Here is a 17,782-nt window from a genome sequence, read left to right on the forward strand (position 1 = left end):
GATATGGGATTATTGGAAGAAGAGGCATTCCAAATAGCCGGTATGAAGTAGGAGAGGCTTCACAGAGGCATGATGACTATTTGGGCAGTTTGAATGTAGCCAATTCTCAAGCTTTTGGACTGAATACTCAAATTTCTAGGGGTGCTCTATCAACAGGAAGATTACATTGTAATTCTCAACCACCTGTTGGAAGATTTATGTCTCAATTTGGAGGTTCCATACATGCTAATCACGATCAGCCTATTTTGGGACAGTGACCCTTTCATGAAAGAGAGCTAAATGATAAAATTGTTCTAGCCAAATTTTATGGTCTGTCATCTTTACCATCTGATTTAGAGGAGTGGACCTCTAAGATGGAGTCCTACTTTGACATATTCCCTAAAACTGATGACATGAAGATTCATTTTGCTTCCTTGCATTTGGAGGGATTTGCTCACACCTGGTGGAGGTATATTAAAAAAGAAAACATACTTGTAGAGAATTGGGAAGCTTTCAAGGCACTTATGGCTGAAGTATTTGTTTCTCCTCTTCTCACCGGAGACGGTATCGTTTGGAACAAAGGGGCCTAAGTGTAAGAGAGTACACTAACCAGTTCCTCAACCTGGCCATGTATGTGGAAAGCATCAGTGATGAGGCTAAGCTTCATAAGTTTATGTATGGTTTGGAGCCATCTTTATCAGCTGATGTTATGGCACAAAATCCTACTTCCCTCTTTAAGGCTATTGAGCTTGTGGAGTACTATGGAAGAAAGTATAGAAGAGAATATTCATTTCAGCCTGATTTTGGACATCCAAGGACTATTTTAAAGTAGGGGCAAGTTGGTAACACTTATGGCAGTGATCATGTGCCAAATGGAAGCTTATGGGTACCAACTTATCCTTCATTCAATGCTTCTAGACCTCAAAGTAATTTTAGGACAGCAAACTGTCCAAGAGTTGATTTCAAACAGGGGGACAACAAGCCTAAATCCATTTTAGCCAATACAAATCCTAAATCTATTCTTATGGATATTTATAAAGAAAGAAAGGAGAAGGGCTTATGTTTTAAGTGTGGGGAAAAGTATACACCTGATCATGCCTCAAAGTGTGTATACAAAAATGTCAAACCCAAGCTTCAGAGTATGTTAGTTTTTTAGGATTTTGAAGATGGCATAGATGAAGCTAATGCAATGGTACTTAATGCTGAAAATGAAGATCTTGAGGAGGAAGTTGGGCAGGAGTATTTTTATGATCCAGCAGACTCTTTTCCTTTTGATCCAAGTGGAAGTGTTCCGTTTGATCCAGGTGGGACTTGTGATGAGCCGCTTGCTGCCACTAATTGTTCTATTTCTATGGATGCTTGGACAAGATCTAAGAGCCCTAATACACTCCGTATGAAGGGAAGCATATGTGGAAAGCCTATGTTCATTCTGATAGACAGTGGCAGTGCTCATAGTTTTGTGAATAAGTCCATTATGGACAAGCCAAATTGTGTTCCCACAGATTTACAGCAGCCCATTAGAGTTCAAGTGGCTAATGGTGAAGAGGAAATCAGTACATAGATATGCCCACAGGTTTCTTTACAGTTGGCTGAAAATTTTGAAGCCAAGGTAAACCTGATCACTCTGGAAATGGGGCTTATAGACATTGTACTCGGTTGTGATTGGTTGATGACACTAGGCAGGATCACTATGGATTTCTCACAGTTGTATATGGAGTTTATCTCCAATGGACAGCTTATCCATTTACAGGGAATTCCTAGTAGATCAGATTTTCAGATTATCACCATTCAACAACCCAAAAGAGAGTACAAGAAGCGCTCACAAATATTTGTTTTGCATCTGAATAAAGAAACACAGGATCAGCCCAATAATTCAACAAACCATCCAGCCTTGACAGCTCTTCTTGAGGAGTATAGAGATCTGTTTGAGGTACCTACTTCATTGCCTCCTAAGAGAGCAGTAGATCACCCCATTGATTTGGAGCCCAACTCAAAGACAATCAATAAGCCACCTTACAGATTATCAAAGTGTGAATGAGAGGAAGTAGCCAAGCAAATCAAGGAACTTTTTGAAATGGGATTCATTGAACCAAGTTCTTCACCTTATGCATCCCTAGTCCTGATAGTCAAAAAGAAAGATGGATCTTTCAAAATGTGCATTGACTATAGGGATCTTAATAAGATCACAATGAAGAACATGTATCCTATACCCATGATTGATGATTTGCTTGATGAGCTTAATAGGGCTCGATTTTTTACGAAGATTGACTTGAGGTCAGGGTACCATCAGATTCGCATGCGAGAAGGTAAAAAAGTCAAGACTGCTTTCAGGACTGATCGTGGACTCTATCATTTCTTAGTGATGCCATTTGGGCTTACAAATGCTCTAGCTACCTTCCAAAGCCTGATGAATAAGATTTTACAACCTTTCCTCTTTCAGTTTGTCTTAGTGTTCTTTGACGACATTTTGATCTACAATAAGACTTTATAGGATCACTTGGCACATATGAGGAGGGTTTTTGATGTATTGAGACATCATAGGCTTTTTACTAAGGAGAAAAAGTGTTATTTCATACAGACTGAAGTGGAATACTTGGGACATATTGTCAATGAAAAAGGAATACATGCTGATCCCAAGAAGGTGCAATGTATAAAAGATTGGCCAACACCTACTACTACTACCTCTCTTAAAGGATTCCTTGCTTTATCTTCATTCTATCGCCGATTTATTAAGCATTATATGGCAATTGCAGCTCCTTTGACTGATAGGTTGAAGAAGGAGGCTTTCTTTTGGGATGCTCTTGCAGATAGCAGCTTCAACAAGTTAAAGGAACTCCTTACCTCTGCTCCTATTTTAGTATGCCCAGACTTTTCCAAAGAATTTACTATATAGTATGATGCTAGTGGCCTTGGCATTGGGGCTGTTTTGCTTCAGGGGCATGGAGTAATTGCATTTGAGAGCCGTAAGCTTACAGATAAAAAAATGGCCATGAATGTTTATGACCAGGAGATGTTGGCTATCTTGCATGCAATCAAGAAGTGGCACCATTACTTATATGGCAGCCGATTCAGAGTACATAGTGATCACAGGGTACTTAAGTATTTCCTTACTTAGTCTAATCTTACTCCAAAGCAGCGTCATTGGGTAGCTACATTACATAATTATGATTTTGACATCACTCATACAAGGGACAAAGATAACATAGTGGCTAATTCTCTTTCTCGTATGTGGGCCTGCAAAGTTTTAGCTATGACAGAATTGCATAATGACTGGATTGAAGAATTACAGGAGGCATATCTTCTAGATGAGGAATTCAGCCAAAATTTTCAGAAATTACAGCAAGGTCTTATGGAAGAAAACTCGCATTACCAGCTTAAAAATTGTCTTATTTGGTTGAAAGGCAAGATTGTTATTCCCTCTACTTCTTCTTTTAAGCGGAAAATTATGGAGGAGCTATATTCTTCGCCTCTAGCCGGACATTTGGGAGTTTTCAAGACCTATGACAGGATCAGTAAAAGTTTTTATTGGAAAGGACTCTGGAAAGATGTCAAGGACTTTGTTATGAAGTGTATGCCTTGTCAGCAGAATAAGGACAACACCCATAAGCCAGGAGGTTTGTTACAGCCATTGCCTATTCCTACTGGTAAATGGACTCATATTACTATGGATTTCATTATTGGCTTACCTACTACCAAGAAGGGATGGAATAGTATTTATGTGGTGGTAGACAGACTCACCAAGGCAGCCTATTTTATTCCAACCAAGATTCAATTTACTGCTTCTCAACTGGCCAGCCAATTTATGGAGCAGATTTTTAGACTACATGGATTACCGCAGGTGATTGTCCATGATAGGAACTCAAAGTTTATGTGTAACTTTTGGCAGGCAGTATTTATATCTATGGGCACTAAATTGGCTCCATCTACGGCTTTCATCCTCAAACTGATGGACAGACAGAAAGAGTTAATAAATGGTTGGAGACTTATCTTCGCCATTTTTGCTATGATGTTCAAACCTCATGGGATTCTTGGTTACACTTGACTGAGTTTGCTTATAACAATTCTACTCATGCGAGAATAGGAGTTTCACCCTTTGAGGCTTTGTATGGTTACAAGGTGCCCTTACCGACAATCATCTTTAATAAAAAGATCAATCCTCATGGGAAGGAAGAGTTGGAGAGAATACATACCCTTTTTCAGCAATGTAAGGTGAATCTAAGGAAGGCTCAAGATCAAATGAAGATGTATACTGATGAGAAGAGGAGGCCTTTAGAGTTCCAAGAAGGAGAGTTGGTTTTGTTGAAGGTGCCCAAGTCCAAGTACTCTACATTAAAAGATGGATCTAGCAATAAGCTTGCCCACAAGTTTTATGGCCTTTGTCGGATCCTTAAGCGAATTGGCATACAGACTAGAGCTTCCCTCTTCTACAAAGATTCATAATGTCTTCCATGTTAGTCAGCTCAAGCCCTTTTATGGTGATCCAGTGAGTATAGTTGATGAGCTGCCACCTATTGATGAAGACGGTCTTATTGATGAGCTGCTACCTATTGATGAATACGGTCTGACGGTCTTATTCAGTACATTCTAGAGGCTGTTATAGGTCAGTGCGTGAGAAGAAGCTTCGATCACATTCTATTGTGGAATATTTAATCAAATGGAGAGGTTTACCACCTGAAGAAGCTTCTTGGAGATCTAATTCTATATTGGATGAGTTTCCTTTCTTGAGGGATACATTGGTGGCTGAAGCCTATTGCTTATGGAGCTAGTGATGATGTAGACAGGTTCAGGACAACACGCTATTTTAGGATAGTTTTTATCGTGCCTAGTTTTCAGAATTAAGCTATCTACATGGGCTTAAAGTACTCTTCAAGAGCTTTGTTTTGATATATGGTACGTCCCATTTTGACACTTCTACTAGAAGTTATGGGAGATTTGGTCCAGCAGGGTCTGTTTACATAGCAAGCTGTCTACTTTGTTTTGAGATTATTTGTTGAAGACTTTATGGCTCCATATGCTTTTGAAATACCCCAAATCATGTATATAGCTGGGGCTTACTTCCATTCTTCAATTTCAATTCATGTAGTTGGTCATACTTCATTCATTCCCCATTTGTAAAGCTGTAAAAAACAGAGTAGTACTCTGTTATATCCATCTTTTTCTAATTATTTCCAGGTTTGTTTTTGAGGGCAAAAACTTTTAGGAAGGGATGGATTGTAGGAAGCTGGGAATAAGGATTTAGTGTAAATAACATTGATATTATGCCACGTCACACTGACATTGGTATAAAAGGAGAGGACATGTAAATTTTCACATCTTTTTGACACATTAATACAATTACAGTCTTTCTCTCCCATCTTGCTCACAGCTTCTATGGCTTCTCCTTCTTTCCTGTCTTTCTCTCTCTAAATCTAGTATTTCTCTCTCCTCGTCACTCTTCTTCTCTCTCTTTCTGCAATCTTTCTCTCTCGTCTACGGTCTTCTCTCTCCTCTTTCACTCACCCTAGTTCTATCTCTGACAATACATCAAAGCTTGCTAAAGTAAAGGCAAATAATTACACCCCTCATAGGCATTCTTGATGCCATGCTTGTTGAATCTTGGTACCATGTGCAACTTTTTTTATTAATTCCCAATACATGAGACTCTCTTGTCACGTGAGCATGGATGATTGTCCATATCATCCATGCTCAATGTTCATGAAAAGAAGAGGTTTATTGTAAAATTAATAATAAAAATTTGAAAATTATTTTCAAAATTTATTATATAAGATTTAAGACTTTCAACTTTAAAAGAATTTAGTTTTAAGGATGGCAAATCTATATAATTCGACTCGAAAATCCCTTGAAAATTTTGAGTTACAGGTTTTTGTATTTGCTAACAAAAATGTTTTTTGTGAACACTAAAAGTCCATGCCGCTGGTGACCACAGTTTTCCAACTTTTCCCCTCTCGAGGCTATGGCTTTGAAAAGGAACAAATGACATCACATCATCTTAGGACTACAATGACATCATGACACATTCCCTCTTTTGTAAGAGTTCAAATTTCATATAAGCCTGGTTGAAGGCTAGCACACCTTGGAAGCTCTATGATGTGATGGGTTATGGGGGCAGGGGTTCTTATGCGTGCGATAGAAGGACTGCATCGCCATCGCCAGGTCTATTCTCGCGTAAGGAGCTCCTCCATCAGCAGCGGCGGCAAACACAGAACTACTCCCCGTCACAGCAGGGAAAACAACAGGATCCACGAGGACAGGAGCGACCTGGCCCCTCCTCTCCCCGCCAAGAAGCCTTTCTCCCGCACCGCCCATGGCGTCACGTGGGACGACCCTTACCATTGGCTCTCCAGCGCCGACGACCCTGACGTCCTCCAACACCTGGAGAGGGAGAATTCCTATACCCTGGCCACCATGAGACACACCCTCCCCCTCCAGGCACAGCTCAAGGCAGAGATGGCGTCTCGGCTCACCGAGGACCAAGCTTCTCCTCCTGAACGTTGGGGACCTTGGTATGCTTTTTCCTCCGAGCTCCTCTTATTGTTTTGTGGATGTATGTTGTGCATTTAATGTGGGTTTATGCCAAAGCCTACAAGATCTATAAATGTAATTGTTACTTTCTGGATATATGTGTGCATTTTTGTGGGCATATGCCAAGGTTTAGAAGATCTATATATGTAATTATTTGCAATTGACATCCTTCTTAAGTACCCCCAGACGCAATAGTAGACACAATAAGGAAGGCTTTAGATGTATGTAAGGTCTTGCAGTGAGTAGTTTCCAATCTTCCTTCTTAAGCAGTATTTTAGAAGAGCAAAACCCCATGATACAATAGTAGGCACAGTAAGTCCACGAAGGCTTTGGATGTATATAAGGCCTTGCAATAAGTAGTTTTCATTCTTCCTTTTCGACCTAGCTTTTTGGGTCAAGCTGTTTGAGGTTATTTATGCAAGTAATTTAATTCTAAATCCAAAGAGGAGCCCAAGCTCTCAATTGTTTCCATGGAGTTGGATGGTGACATGTACCAACTTTGAATCATTGTCCTAGATGACCTAATAAACACCATTATTCATGGTGGAGAAGATCTCAAGCAAGCCCTAGAAACCTTGATTCTATTGTGGTGGACAAATCTTTTGGAAAAAGCACTACAAGATTGGATCAAGCAAGGGTTTGCAACATGTGGCTCATTAGTAGCTTTGAGGTGAAAGTGAAAACTGCATGGAATGAGTTGAATGCATTGAATTGCAAAGACGTGGAGGAGTGCAACAAAATGTTTGAGGAGGCCTTGCTACCTATAAGCTCTTATAGGGAGGTTACCATGGAAGAACAAATAGAGAAGTATTGTTGTGGGCTGACTAAGTAGGTGCTTTGAAGGGTAAGACCTTAAATGCCCTAGGTATTAAGCCTCATGGAAATGTTGCACTCTCGAGAAGAGATGCATAGTTGGATTGCTTGGTAAGATTAAATTAGATGTAAAGATAGTTACCTTGCGATGCCATAAGTAAGTGATTGTTCATGGTGAAGAGTTGGTTTTTAAGTGATGCTGTTTGGGCTTATCAATGGTCCTGCAACATTCAATCAGATGATGGATCGGTTGGTCATTAATGGTAAGAAAAGAGAGTTCTTCTTGGAGGAGGTTGACTTCTTGGGGCAATAGTCTCTAAAGATAGTGTCATGATGAATTCAACTACAGTGAAGGGCATGTGTTGTAGTTGGCCAAATTTGTGAAACCTACATGATGTTTGTAGTTTCTGGGCTTATGTGCTTGTTATAGGACATTCATCCACAATTTTGAGAGATTGCTTCTCCTCTTCATGTTCTCTAGAAGAAGGGCCAGTTATTTTTACACCATCCCTCTTATGGTGTCTGGCCTTTCCACCAAAGTGAAGATTGATTTGGTAATGCCCCTTCAGAGATAGATAGAAATCAGTTCAAAGAGGACAAAGCATTGACTTTTGGGATTCTACTAAGGGCATCGACAATCTTATTAGTTGCACCTTTATGGAAATGAAATCTCAAAGTCAAAGTCTTGCATAAGCTTCGTCCATGTTGCCTTTTGGCCATAGAAATTAGGTTGATTGTAGAAGAATTTCAAAGAATGGTGGTTAGTCCAAGCAATGAACTGGGCATTGTATAAATAACGATGCTAACTTTTTAACTGCATGGATGATTGGCAGGACAAATACACCAAAATCTCCTATAAATAGGGTATTTTGTGGGCATTATGGTTACTTTTTCAGTCCCTCCCCCACCTATTCTCATTCAAATTAGTCTTTGTACTCTCCAACCTCCTCTCCAACTAGCTAGCACTCTCATTAATTCTATTGCCACTGCTATGTTTGGGCCTTCAACAAGCCACTATGCTATTCATGTCATCCTTCACTGCATCAACTTCTGCGTTTGTTGGTAGGCTACTTTTGCATGGAGATTGTGACATGCTCTAGCATGTAACTGCTTGTTTTGCTAGTAGGAGAGAGTGCATCTACTGGAATTTTCATCACTCACTCTCTAGTTGTTCAAGAATAGATATGACCTTGTTATACCGGTGTTTTGTATCATGGAGGTTTTTTCTTTGTTAGCAACATCATCCTTGCAGTCTTAGATCAGCTAACAACACTCAAATTTGCATTTTGGTGAGCAGCTGTTCTATGGGCAAGAGTCATCATTGGCACACTCTTCATCATCACCTATAGCTCCTAAGGATTACGTTTTGCAAAAGCTCCCTATTGCTATCTATCATGTAATGTTGTCTCTGACATCCTCTTGCGCAAGGGACTATGTTTTGTTTCCTCCACAAAGCATTGCCTTTCATAGGTGCTATTGCTTGATTAGCTAGTACAATGTAGTCATTTGCAAGCCTTGATCAACGCCATTGGCTCAACTCTACTCGTCTCATTACTGGTCCTAGAGGCATATGCCATAGAATGATGAGGCTTCTTTGTATCAACATTGCACGTGATTTATCCGTTTCATTCATTGTGTTTCTTGAGTTTTGTGTCTCATCATTTGTTGTACGCTCTTTGTTGCCTTCTAGATGCTATCATTTTTTTACATGATATTACAACATAGGTGCTCCAAGCTAAAGATCATCCTTAGAGAAGGCGAATGAAGTTGCGAGAAGTGAGAATACTCTCAAATTCCAAATTTTCTTGCATCTTGTTGCATTGTTTGGGAGATACCATTATCTTTCTCCCCCTTCTACCCTTACATTATATGTTTGACACAGTGGTTTTATGGCTTCTTTTCCAAAGGAGAAAGCTCAGATCACTGGCTACATCTATTGCTGCAAGAATGGTCATTGAAGGTTGTCATCATCAACATTTACTCTCTATGCTATTGGAATATGTGTCTCTTGTTGAGAAGTTGAGCTTTACATGAGCTGGCATCCACTATGTGTCTTGGTGATGTGGCACGTTATTATTCAGTGGGGTGTTAGGTGATGGACATGAGAATACGCCAGTGATTCTATAGCTGGACTACACCCACATAGTCCATCCTTGGTTATGGCCCATTCATTGTGCCACCTCTTCTTTCTTAGCGGGTTCACACTTAGTGACTGTGTGTACATATGCTGTGGTACTTTTATATTAGTCTTTTATCATGTTATAGACTTAGTTCTTTTGGGTAGAATAAGAAAAAAAAAGAAGAATAAGATTTTAGCTTTATCTTTTTGTGTGCTCGAGTCTCCATTGCTTTTGTGTGTGTGTTTTTCGTTTCTCCATCTCTTTTCCCTCTTGTTTGTTTTCATTGTATTAGAGTCGTCGCTGTGCAAAGCTTGATTGAAGGCTGAGGTGAAGGCATTGGAGCATGAAAGAAAGCAAGTAAGCAATGGGTAAGAAACTCTTCCACCTTGCTCGGTTTGCTTTAGATTATAGCCACAAGAGGCTTTTGAGGCTGGTAGGGTTGCAATCTCCGATTGCAGTGAAACTTGGTTGAGCAGAAAGAACGGTGTATATACTGCAGATAAGCCTTTAGGCCTTGCTCGCTATGATTTTTGGCATTTGAGATTATTTCAACGTCCATTTTGGACTTGTAAGTGGTTTTGACAATAGTTTTTGGATATACTGCATTTTTGGCTGTATTTGCTATTTACAAGTGTACGAGTTATAGATTTTGAATCTGTAAGGTTTTAGGTGTTTACTAGGTTGGAGACACAAAAGGCATTTGCATATAAATTGCAGATTGCAATTATTGTTGTGTGGCTAGTGAAAAAGGTTGTGTTTAGTTGTGGTGCATATGGTATTAGCTTACTTGTAGACTGTAATTTTTTGTAAGGTTTTCTATTTTATCAAAATGTCTTACAACTTTAATCGGATTGTTAGCAAGAAGCTTGATAACAATAATTATATTGCATGAAGTTTAGGATAACAAATTTCTTGAAGGGCAAAGGTGTTTGGAATTACGTTGAAGGAGATATTGTAGTAGTATCTGAAGTTCCTGCACGAAATGTTACTGCAAAACATGTAAATTCTAAGAAAGATTGGGAGCATACATAGAGTAAAGTCATGTATTGGTTGTCTGTCAGTGTCACAGGTAGCATGATGGGCTATTTGTAGGAATATGAAATCCCCACTATTGTATGGAAAAATTTAGCAAGGCTTTTCAAAGTACATGCAAAGTCTAGAAAGCTGCAACTCAAGTCAGAGTTAAGCCAAGTGAAAAGAGGAAACTTGTCCATTAATGATTATACCTTGAAGATCAAGAGTATTGTGAAAGCTCTTGGATCTATTAGTGTGGTAGTTGATGATGATGATGATGTGCGAGCATGCTTAGATGGACTCGAAGATGAATACAATAGCTCAGGCCATCTATGAATACAAGGGATGATATGCTTAATTTTGTAGACTTCATTTCTATGTTGATACTTGAAGAGAAGAACCTTGGCTTGGATTCCTCTTCTTCTCAAAGTAAAAATAAGTTTGAATAGGTGTTTTACTGTATTAGCAGAGGTAGAGGTTGTGGCAGAGGCCAAGGTGGTGGTCGTGGTTAAGGTTATGATGCACAATAAAATAGAGGAGGAGAGTCTCGAGGAAGGGGGAGTCAAAGAGGCCAAGTTGTAGATTCTAATAGGCAATATAATTTTGGTGATAGCAGGGAGTGTTGGCATTGTGGACAAAAATGCCACATTTCTGAAAATTGCTTCAAAAAGAAGATTGAAATTAGAAATGGAAAAATGCAGCAAGGCAATTATGCATCTAGCAAAACAGAAACAATGATGATAGAAGTGAACAATTGTTTGTTATGCAGCACTTTATAAATACTATGATTGCTAATGGTTCGTTAAAGAATGATCTATGGTATGTAAACTCAGGTGCTTCTAACCATGTGACTTCTCATGGAGAGTGGTAAAGAGAGATGCACAGTCTAGAGTCTCTAGGTTATGTGGAGACAAGGGATGATACATCTCATTCCATTACTCATGATGGAAATGTTCCTTTGAGTATGTAGGATGGCAAAACTAAGTACTTGGCTGATGTGTTGCATGTACCAAATATTACAAAAAATTTGGTTTCTGTTGGTCAGATGGTAGAATAGGGACTCCAGGTTCGGTTCACATTTGATTGTTGCTATGTAGATCTAAAAAATGATTGCAAGTTGATTGTTTACTCTTGTTGTAAATCTGCCTGAAATGGATGCTGCTATGTTTGCATAAGGTTCAGGTGTTGTGGTTGATATTGAAATATGGCATAAGAGAATTGGTCATGTGCAGTGGTTGAAAGATATGTAGTTAAAATAGATTGTGGATGGCTTACTTAAGGTAAGAGTTGATGGGATACATAAAGTATGTGAAGCATATAAGCTTGTTAAGTAAGCATGACATGCGTTTCCAAATGAAAAGTATATATGAAAGAAGCTACTTCAATTAACACATTTTGATGTGTGGGGTCTTACAAAGACTGTAACTTTGAGTGGTTACATGTATTATGTTTCCTTCATTGATGATCATACTCACAAAGTATGGGTTACTTTATGCACGAGAAAAGTAAGGTATTTACTCACTCAAAAATCTTTAAGGCTTTGGTTGAGAAGAAGATAGGGTTGCATATTAAATGCCTAAGATCGGATGGAGAAGGAGAATATCTCTCCAATGAGTTTTCTGATATTTTGCAAAAAAATGGTATACAAAGGCAGCATACATGTAGATATAATCCCCCGCAAAATGGAGTTGTTGAGTTATGTTGTGCCAATGTTTTCAAGCCCTTTCTTTATTGTTTTGGCCTCTTTTCAGGCTGATTTTTAGATCTGCCCCTTTTCTTAGCCTCAATCAACCTTTTATTGGGCTTCTCCCCACTCTGTAGAAAGCCGAATCTTTTCCACGTAGCAAAGCATCGGTTGTAGCAGCAATCTTTATGAGCTGAGATATGCTAGACACAGTGGATTTAATGCAAAAATCCTTGATTTCTTTGGGTAGTCCACAAACATATTTTTCCACTTGCTTATGAAGGGATACGGGGCGATAAGAAGTAATAAGAAGCAATACATCCTAAAAATTCGTATTATATTGCTCCAAAATCTTACATTCCTTAGCATCCAGCTTATTACAAGTTGTCATGATGTCCACCTCAAATGTACTTGTCAACCAATTCGATGCAAACATTTGCTTGAATTGTATCCATGTTGACGGTGCTCTACCTTGCATCAAAAGAGTAGACCACCACTGTAATGCATTCCCTTTCAAGAAAGTGGTTGCCTTCCAAATCTTCGAGGACTCCGTGAAGTTCCCCCTTGAATAGGCTGCATCAAACTATGGAATGAAAGTCATAGCTTTTAGCCTTATTTTGTATACCACTAAAGGACTCAAACTTGACTGGTTTTCCACCCTCATCATAGTCTTTTGCTGTCCCTTTGGGTGTTAAGTTATCATGCACTAGCCATTGCGAAAAGGGTGCATTTGCTGAATTTACATCAAAACCAACGCTGAACGGAGCATTTGCATGACTAACATTCATTCCTTGAGTCCCATAAGCATTCGAGGGTGCAGATACAGTACCAGACATGCTACTTTGTGCCCCAAGCATCAAGGCAATGCTACATAACACATAGGGTTTTGTATATTTCTAGCCATACCCGAATACATTGGGCTTTGCATACCATGCATTGGTTGCTGCATATCATAGAAATTTGTGCCATACATTCTTGTGTGTGGTCCTTGTCCAACGTTAGCATGAAAAATCGTGCTTTCACCAAAATATCCTGGTTGTCCCATCATAGGATGCATGCCCGGCTGTCCAAAATCCATTGGATTGGGACTTCCGTGATGGCCTTGCATTTGCATTTCTTGCCTTGTAGGTACCAATTGTTTTGTTTCATTAGTATCTTTGGGAGCTTCAAATGAAGGGCGGCTTGGCATTATCTTCGGTGCATCTTGCTATCCGGAAGGTGTAGAAGATGTCTTCTTCTTGCCTTTGTTGTCCTTCTTCAGAGCATTCAAAAATCGGGTAAATAGAGGATCCTTTGCCAATCCAGCAAAGAGATTTGCTATTGTCCTCATCTGATTCTTGAATTGGTCATCAAATCCCTCTTTACTTGGTTGGTTATTAGCCTCCTTATTCCTTGAAGGCCGTGCATCTTGTCCAACAACAACATTTTCAGCTTGCTGTCCATGGTCTGAGCCTTGTCCAAGGTCAAGCATTGCATTTCCTTCATTCCCATGTGAATGTTTATACTGAGAGGCATCATCATTGCTTGAGTCTATGTCACTGTATGAAGACATATTGCTGTAATTTCTCAATCGAGAGTAAAATTCAGTACTAGCATAAAGTGTTGGCTTGCAATCAGGTGCCTCGGGCCCACCAAATCAAGGGATTGAGCAGTAACCCGGCAATGAAACCGTGTAAGCAACCTTCCTTCTGTGGATAGGTGGTAATTCCTTGATTACAACTTAGTTACAACAACAACATTTATTATAAAACTGAGAAATGCAAATTAACTTACAATCTTGGACAATGGACACCTTGTTGGTCCCAGAACTGGTGTCCCTTCCGGTTTTTCTTTAACTTAATAGAAGAAGAAGTTGATGGACAATGGGATTCTCCCAATCCCTTTTGATATTCCAGCTCCCCTTGTTGTCTAAAATGACCAGCAAGTCTTTAATTTGATTCGCTCCTTGATTGGGTAGTCAATTAGCCTTCACCCACTTTGATGGAGATGGAAAATTCCCCAACTTCATTGATTTGCTGGTCCCTTCATCTCTTGAATTTGATTGAAAACAGCTTCGGCTTTGAATCCAAGTCTTAGAGCTTCCAATTTTTGTCATGCTTCTGGAGACTGTTGCTAAACCCTAATTTATGTTTTATAGATTAGGGTTTACAGCAGAGAAATCTGAAAATTTTGAGCCTCTGGTGATCTCAATGTTGTAATCTTTGGAGCAAGGCTCTAGAAAGGTTGGGAGATGAGAGAGAATGTTGAGGAGAGAGAAAATTCAGTCTTTCTTTATGAAGAACTGAAGAAAATCAGTCATTTACTGCTGTTGCCTTGTCTCAACAGCTTGTAGATGCAAAGAACTGAAGAAATCAGTCCATCGTAAAACCTCACGGAATCCACCGTGGCACGGAATCCACTGTGTAATATGCCTCCTGGCATCATGGTGCATAGATCAGATGCCGTAAGCGCGCGTAGTGAGCGTTAGAAGGTCCCCAAGAACAAAAGAACTCTACTTTTTGCATAAAACTCAATGTAGAAAGCATGCACGACAGAAAAAGAGACCAATTGGGTGCAATCTCCCCCCATGCCTTGTGTAAGCGCTCATTAATTTCAAGAGCTACTAAACCACCTTAACCGTGCCTCTTCTAGCATAGAAAAAGCTAGCTATATGCTATTTTGCCTATTTAGGGGAGGAACTACCATTCACTGCTATTGCTTTGTCTCAACAGCTTGTAGATATTGTCACTTGGTGTTGATTGGTGTTCTTCTGTCCCCAACTGTCTCAGAAGGTCCTCCAATGGTTGCAAATCAGATGAGCAACATCTCCTTCCTCTCTCTTGCAGGTTGAATGCACTAAAATGTCTCTCTTCAACCTCTAAAGACGTTTTTCAGTCTTGCATCGGCATTTTTGACAAGTGGCAGTCTTTCCAAATGGTTTTTCTAGCATTATCCATAATTAAATATTAAATTTTAGTATTTAAATACTGAAAATTAATCTAATAATTATTTCGGTGTCTAAAAAAGTAATAGGACTAGCCAATAATTAAATTGGCTAGGCAGGTTTCTTTCTCGAGTGTCTTTGCGTCATCTTTGACCATCGGATTGGCATTAGGTACCATTAAACTCCACTTCTCGAGTATCACTAATCGACAGTTATGGCCAAATGAATGACCTAGGCCAACAATTGGCACTAGATACCACCAAGTACCTGTGCGGTATAACTTATAACAACTTTTGCCTTTGACATTCCATGATTTTCTCGGGTTGCGGGCTCGTAAATTTACTCTAATCCCCCGTTACACCTCACATGTGCAACATTTACTTAACCATGTGATTAAAAATTAATCCACATGCTAAGTGAAGTTTCAAAAATACATATTCTCACGAGACAGATGGTCTATAGAATGCTATGAGCATTGAATGCTGAGATCTAGATTGATTTACAGGTTGATAAATAGGTCATTGGCTGGCTACAGTTTGTGCAACGACTTTTCTTCATGCTTATTTGGTGTATATGCAATCAGTGATGCTTGCTTTAGCATATATCAACTCTTAAATGTTGTGGGAAGTATCTAGGATGTATTGAGGGGTTGTTGGGCCGAAAATAACCGAGTTATTATAGAGTTATTTGCTGCTGGTCATAACAGGCTGCTCGCATATCATAAATGATGGAAGAGATTCAGTATATGTCAGTATGGAATTGATGCACCCACTGGTGCCTACATGTACATAGTTGATGCTAGAATGGTGTGTTAATGTTATGCAACATTTATGAGCAGATTTGAGCCTGGTTTAAACTCAGTTTGACTTAGTTTTCATTGTTGTAATATAGTTTATAGCCTATAGACATCTAAATAGGGATCCCATAAAGTGGTCTGCTATCTACTCAGATTATGGGGGAGAAGTGTGACAATAAGAACTTTGCTTTATGGAAATTTAGAATGCAAAACTTCTTGATAGGAAGAGGCTACTAGGATCTTTGCATAGGAGATGAAGTTGAACCGAGACTCCTAGAAAGGAATTCGATTGTAGAGCAAGTGAGAGCTCATAGTTTTAGGCAGTGGTCAAAAAGAGCTAGCAAAGTTTTGCATTGGTTCTCATTATGCATCTCGGATGCAATGACTATGCAGATTACTCGTTGTCAGTCCTTGAAGGATGCTTGGGGAATTCTCATGAAGAATTATGGTAATATTACTTATGCACGGAAAATACAGTTGAAGTAGCAGTTCAATAATATGGCGAGAAATGGCAAGAGCATTCAGGCTTATACGATGGAGATTAAAACTATTGCAGATCAGCTTGCTACTTGGTTCCAAAGTTGTTGATGATGACATGATTGCAGTCACCTTGAATGGTTTGGGAAAAGAATACAAGGCTTTTGATATATCAATCTTTGTAAAGACAAACCCCCTTGATTGGGATAAGTTGCTTGCTTTGTTGTTGCATGAGGAAGTTAAGCTTAGCTTGAGTACAGGTTCTAGTACCTCTCAAAGTAGAGATACTATATTTTACTGGAGTTAGCGAGCTAGAGGTGGTAGAGCTTATAGAGCTTTTCAAGGTCGTGGAGATACTCGGAATACCTATGGATAGTAGCAACAGAATGCATAGCAGAGTCAAAATGCATAAGGCTAGTGAGAATCTGGATCCTTTAAGAGGCAAGGGGAGATCACCTAAAGGTAGAGGTGGTTCTTGGCAATCTCATGATCAGTCTAATAGAGATGAAGATTGTCATTACTATGGAAAGTATGGACACATAGCAAAGGACTGCCACAAAAAGCAAGTTGACATGAAAGCTAAAGGCAGACAACATAGCAACTATGTAAACTTCCGGTAATACTCATGATGATTAGACAGACAGGCTATTTGCTATCCAACATGTTTCTAAAGATATGCCTAAGAAAGACAAGGCTAATGAACATTGGTATATAGACTCAGTTGCATCCAATCATATGATTTTGCATGGTGAATGGTTTAATGAGATGACTACAGGCTCTCATGGCTATGTATGTGCTGGTAATGATACGCAACATAATATTCAGCATACAAGTGTGGTACCATTAGTTATGCATGATGGTAAGAAGAGTCATCTGTATGATGTATTATATATGCCATCTATCACTAAGAATCTACTGTTTGTTGGAGAGCAGAATCTGCAAGTTAGATTCAAAATAGAGATGGCTGTTTCATAGAAGAGTATGTAAATGGCTGCAAACTGATTGCTAGAGGTAAAAGAGATGGTAGGATGTTCACTTTGGATGCATCTATTCTTGGGTTAAAGGCAGCCATGTTTGCCCATGATAATGGAGCTGTTAGAGAGATGAAAATTTGGCATAAACGCATTGGTTACGTAAACGTACAAATGCTGAAAACTATGTAGTAGAAGTAGATCGTACTTGGCTTGCCAAAGTTCAAATATACGGATTTAGGACACGTATATCCCGGTTGTTAGTTTGGAAAGCAAGTGAGGTTTTTGTTTGTCAAACATGTCAGAAACTATTCTAGACCTTTGCAGTTGGTGCATTCGGATGTATGGGGTTTGACCCATAATGCATCTTTTGGTGGTACTAGATATTATGTATCATTTATTGATGATTTCAACAGGTATACATGGATGTATATTTTGAAACATAAGGGTGAGGTGCTAGATATATTCAAGGATTTCAAAACA

At 39.3% G+C, this 17,782-nt stretch overlaps 1 protein-coding gene across 1 annotated transcript in view; it reads left to right on the plus strand.

Annotated features, from left to right (window-relative positions):
• Window positions 1-6,022: 6,022 nt before the first annotated feature.
• The window catches only part of LOC148017171 (uncharacterized), an 84,099-nt gene continuing 72,339 nt past the window's right edge, over window positions 6,023-17,782 (plus strand). The window contains exon 1 of the mRNA XM_087662580.1: window positions 6,023-6,482. Within this exon, the coding sequence (XP_087518706.1) occupies window positions 6,079-6,482 (404 nt within the window). The 5' untranslated portion in view covers window positions 6,023-6,078. The remainder of the gene's footprint in view (window positions 6,483-17,782) is intronic.

The sequence above is a fragment of the Lygodium microphyllum genome, chromosome 22 (genome assembly GCF_053477565.2).
Source record: "Lygodium microphyllum isolate KBCC chromosome 22, Lygodium_microphyllum_v1.1.10, whole genome shotgun sequence".
NCBI classification, from domain to species: Eukaryota; Viridiplantae; Streptophyta; class Polypodiopsida; order Schizaeales; family Lygodiaceae; genus Lygodium; species Lygodium microphyllum.